The sequence below is a fragment of the Puma concolor genome, chromosome E1, assembly GCF_028749965.1.
Source record: "Puma concolor isolate L17-30 chromosome E1, mPumCon1.1.hap2, whole genome shotgun sequence".
Lineage (NCBI taxonomy): Eukaryota > Metazoa > Chordata > Mammalia > Carnivora > Felidae > Puma > Puma concolor.
The window spans coordinates 18,734,109-18,738,899 of record NC_141680.1 but is presented as its reverse complement, the minus strand read 5'-3'; the positions used below and the strand labels follow the sequence as shown (position 1 = coordinate 18,738,899).

The 4,791-nt window shown below is 48.3% G+C and overlaps 1 protein-coding gene across 2 annotated transcripts; it reads right to left on the bottom strand.

Annotated features, from left to right (window-relative positions):
• Positions 1-404: 404 nt before the first annotated feature.
• Positions 405-4,750, bottom strand: RSKR (ribosomal protein S6 kinase related). Of its 2 annotated transcripts, XM_086686502.1 has the most exons (12): positions 4,113-4,659; positions 3,471-3,719; positions 3,295-3,378; positions 3,113-3,181; positions 2,663-2,732; positions 2,336-2,440; positions 2,119-2,159; positions 1,846-1,873; positions 1,645-1,734; positions 1,473-1,561; positions 1,226-1,336; positions 405-848 (listed from the first exon to the last, which is right to left on the bottom strand). In XM_086686502.1, exons 1-12 carry the CDS (start codon positions 4,167-4,169, stop codon positions 627-629), a joined length of 1,215 nt encoding a protein of 404 aa, XP_086542628.1. In that variant the 5' UTR covers positions 4,170-4,659; the 3' UTR covers positions 405-626. The 2 variants fall into 2 exon arrangements, with proteins under 2 accessions (XP_086542628.1, XP_086542629.1); XM_086686503.1 differs by lacking the exon at positions 3,471-3,719 and having other exon boundaries at positions 4,113-4,750.
• Between the last annotated feature and the right edge of the window lie 41 nt (positions 4,751-4,791).

Genomic DNA, 4,791 nt, shown 5'->3' with positions numbered 1-4,791 from the left:
AAAATTCAATAGCTGTTCCAATTAGCCCTAGAAAAGACATTTAACCCATCCATATTTCAGTTCTTATTCCTCACATTTAGGCTATTAGATTCACTTTTGAAATTTTTAAACATTAGATTTATCATAGACTGGCTTTGAGCCCCCAGATCACATGTTTTAGCTACATATTTAGGGGTTAAAATGCCAGCTTTTGAGACTTTTGAAAAACATTCATACTACTTCTGAGAAACCTATAAAACACATAAACAGCACCTTGAGACTCCGTGAAGTGTTACTTCTCAAGAAAGGAAATACGGCAGAGAAACAAGGAAAGGGAAAAGTAGAATAAGCCTCTGGTTGAAAGCTTCAGGGTATGAGCATTGGAGAAATGCAGCGAAGGAAAAGGTCAACACTGATCCGAGATGTTGAATTGAGAGGTGAGTTGTATTAGGGAGTAGGGAGGGGTAGGGCCAATTGTGGCTGCCAATAGCAGAATGCGCAAGATTTGAACTCTGGTCCAACAAGTAGAAGAACAGAATAGTAAGAGGCTACAGAGTAAAAACAAACAAGATCATCAAAGTGGTCATACTGAGTTGGCAGTGGAGGAGATCCTTGGGTTCTCAGGCCCCAATCTACAGTAGAGGGGCTCAAGCAAGGCTGGGATGGACCAGGTAGGACTCCAGGTTACAGTCAAAGTTCTTGAAAAGCATGGACTCCGATGGACTGGGCTGGGTAGCTTGTGTCTCCATGACAAAGTTCACTGGCTGCTTCTGTAGGAGCTCTGGGTCAAAGGCCACACCCCGAAAGAAAGGGTGGACCTGGAAGTGATGCAAATAACGTAGACGGTGGAGGGGATTCTGGCATAAGAGCTGAAGGCAAATAGAGCATGAAGGATAGATGAGATAGGAGAGGGGCTAACCAGAAAAGCTGGAAAAGAAGTTCATGGGCTGTGGAGGGCAGGAAGAAGAATCCTAAAGAGGATTTGAAAGAGGGAGAAATTATTGGGGGCAGAGGTGGGAATAGAGGCACTGTCCTGGTAAGAGCAGCACTGGCCCTCTCTCTCAGAAGTGACTGACTATGCATGGGGAGGATGGCATTTGATCAAGTTAGAGCACGTGCGCACGCACACACACATACACACACTCACCAAATTATTAGAGGAATGGGGAAATCTCATTTCAATAATAGGGAAAGGAGAGAATTGAATGGTTTGGTAGTCAAGAAGGAAAGTAGTGTTCACTCTTACCTCATGGAGCAGGAGTGAGAGCCCCTGGTTAAGAGAAGCTGGGACCTCAGAATCATAGTGTGTCACACTTGCCAACATGGCCACATGATCCCTCTCTGCAGCCACTGGGAACTGAGTTAAGAGGTGGGGAATGGGGGTGGGGGGCAGTGGTAGCATTGTTTAGTAGGAATAAGGCAAGATTTCCTAAGTTCTTCCCACTACAGGGCAGAGCTCCTCTCTTTGCCCAACATCCCTACCATCTTCTCACCTTCCCAGTTGCCAGACAGAAAAGCAAGACACCCAGGGACCACCAGTCAGCAGCATGGTTGTAAGGCCCTCCACTCAGGACCTCTGGGGCTAGATTTGAAAGACAGGTGTCACTGACATCAATTGGCTATCCTCTGCCAATGCTTCCCCACCAGTTTTAGCCCCTGTCTCACCCATGTACTGAAGGGTGCCACAGATAGTATAGGCTCGGGCTCCCTGGGGCAGGTGGCGGGACAAACCAAAGTCTGTCAGTTTCACATGGCCTGTGAAAGATAAGGCAACAGCACCACTCTGTTCCACCCCTTGTCAGCCATGACATATTCCCAAACTGACAGTACCTCTAATTCTGGGGCTAGGAAAAGGAAAGGACTTACCTCGTTCATCCAGAAGGATATTCTCCATCTGAAAAATCACAAGTGAGAGGTTATTCATCTTCCTTTTGACCTTCTTTTATCATATATACCTGTCCGCTGAGGAAGATGCCCTATTCAGCATTCAAGTCTATACTTTGAGGGCTCTTGCCCAAATCCTTAGCACCCTTGAGGGCCCCAAGGTCAGCTATCCTCATCTCCCCTCTCCCTTCTTAGATCCGTTGGTACTTCTTACTGATGCCCCACTTCAGACAGAGAAAAAATGCTTAACTCTACCTTCACATCTCGGTGGATGATGCCCAAATCATGGAGATAGCCTGTGGATGACAGCAAGTAATGGGGTGTGCTAAAGCTCTCCTGTCTTTCCAGTTTCCCTGGTAGTTCCCATCCCATCCCTATTCCTGTTCTTTGACCTCCAGAGTTAATACCACTTCTCTCTGCCCCTCCCCCTTAAGTCTTCCCTCATTTCCATTACCATTTCTGTTTCACTTACACAGCACCAGAACCAGTTCAGCAGCAAAGAGGCGGATGGAAGCCTCAGTCAAGCAGCCGACAGAGGACCACAGGGAGCACAGATCTGTACTGCAGTAGCTGCACACTGCAAAGGACCAGAAGTCTAGGTGATATTGGGGGGTAATGTGCCTGGGCTCAAAGGCATTTTAGGCCTCTTGCCCAAACTGATGCCACATGTTGTTCCCTCCCTTTGGGAGACAGAAACACTCAGAGAAGGGAAACAGCCAAGGGAGAACAAGCCAAAGGGATAGGTAATCTCAGGTGGAGTACAATGGGACGACTCTTGGAAATGAGAGAGACCACTCACTAATGAAGAGGTGTCGTTTTCCCTGCCAGCTGTCCCCCAAACCGTGTACAAAAGGATGGTTGATCTGTCGCTAGGGATGAAAAAAACAGGAAGTTAGGGAGGAAAAAGGGCACTGAGGATCAAGACAGCCAAGAAGTCAGGATTTAACCTAGTTGTGCAGAAAAGGAGCTGCTGCCCTACCTCTAAGTTCAGGTGAACAAAATAGTAGGGACTGCCTGTCTGGTAATCCCAAAACCAGCATGATACTATGAACACACCAGGACATGCTAGAGAGGTTTCCCTGGAAGGACCTAGAATTAGCTGCTGCTAACTACCTTTCCCAGGATCTGCTTTGGTTGAAGCAGAGGGAGGGGGCAGAATAAGGAAGAGCAGGGCAGTTGGACAGGAAAGGTGCTTTCTCCATCTGTGGTTTAGTTCTTCCTAGGCTCCATTCCTGGGCTCTGTGCATACCTGGATGCTAACCTCCTCTTTGCACTGCCTCAGGATGTCCCTCTGTAGGACCTTTACCTTGGACACCACCTATAAAAGGAGAGGAGTGATGACTCCTATGCGTTGTTTATGCCTCCCAACCTTTCTGAAACCAAGAATAGAAGCAGACACTAGAGAATGATATGGAATACCTAGGTCCCTACCTTCACTGCAAATACTGCTTTCTGGTCACAATCTAGCACCTTGAAGACTGTTCCAAAGGAGCCTTTAGCCACAAGTCCTAAAATCTGTACAGAGAAATTAAGAATAGGGTGATTGAAACTCTGGCCATTTCTAGATGTCTCCCCAAGACTGAGACCCCTTCCAGGGACTGACCTACCTTCAGCTGGTGATGCCCTGTAAGAGGCCTAATGGGAAACTCCGGCAGAAAAAGGTTGACGAACTGAGGCACTGGCCACTCAGACAGAGGCTTCTCTATTAGCAACGGGGTCGGCTCCAGGGGCTCCTGGTGTAGGCACTGATGCCCCCGTAGTCCCCACAGCTCTTCCAGACCTGACCTGGCAGTTCCCACACCTGACCAGAGGCTCTTCCAGCCTCGGACCCAGGGACCCTGGATGTTGCCACCCTGCTGAGAACCAAGGGAGCCACTCTAAACCTCTGCCCTTGAGGCATTACAAATTCTGCCCATCTTAGAGGGCATACCCTCAAATCTTAACCTTAGAGATATGTTTTTGAGCACCAGGCAAAATTGCTACTACCCTTGTTTTGGGCCAAGGCCTAGATTTCCTGGACATGATTCAAATCCTCTAGGAAATCAGTATGTAGACATTTTCTCCATGAAGCATCAGAAATTCGTCCTGTACCTCTCAGTATGGGGTTGGGATATTTTCACCGTATAGCCTCCTGTTTCACCTCCACAGTGGGCATCACTAACATTCTCCTCACTGGTCAGTTCCCAGGCCTCAAGCCCATGTCCCCCCTTCACCTCCCCTAAACAGGCTGCCAGAGCCCCACAGCCTACCTTATGAGAAGCAACCACCCGGGCATGTTGCCCCTGCCGACAGCTTACTGTTCCCATCCAAAGCCTCTGCCTCCTCTACCTGCTAAATCTGTTGTCCCAGTTACATAAGCGATTCCTCCCCCTGATGCTACATTACACATGAGCCCCGCCTCTTCCCTGCTATTCATGACTAGAGATGTAAGTGGATGCAGCCAAACCCCACTCATCCTCAAATCCTATCTGCCCACCCCAGTTATGAATAAGCTTATAGCCAGAACTAAAATGTGCAGAGACCTATCAGCAAGGGGCCAGTGTCACACCAGAGCTGGGAAGTATCTGTGATAGGGCTTCATGGAGGAGGGAAGAGGCCATCCTCATTAGAGTGGCAGCTAGAGGATGTGTCTTGGGTTGATGGGGAGGGAAGGACACAGGTTGAACCCATGTACTTAACACACCAAAAAAAATTAATAACTAAAATAGATTTTTTTCTCTTTAAGTCATTTTCTTACCATTCTCCAGGGCATGCCCCAGGGGGATCCATGGCCAGCCCTGACTCCTATTGCCATTTTCCCAAGTGAACTTGGCACAGATTGAGGAGGGGCTGATTTCCCCCCAGAACCCTAATACCTCCTATACAAGGCAGTGGAATGAGGGAGAGAGCGGATCCTCCCCTCAACTTTCTGGCACAGAGGGAGAGCAG

Excerpts from the sequence above, each read along its gene's own strand:
- RSKR (XM_086686502.1), bottom strand. The coding sequence starts at position 4,169 with ATGGGAACAGTAAGCTGTCGGCAGGGGCAACATGCCCGGGTGGTTGCT. Across the intron at positions 2,733-3,112 it reads AAGAGGAGGTTAGCATCCAG|CGACAGATCAACCATCCTTT; the intron begins GTATGCACAGAG and ends TTTCATCCCTAG. Across the intron at positions 1,562-1,644 it reads TGGCACCCTTCAGTACATGG|CCCCAGAGGTCCTGAGTGGA; the intron begins GTGAGACAGGGG and ends TTTCAAATCTAG.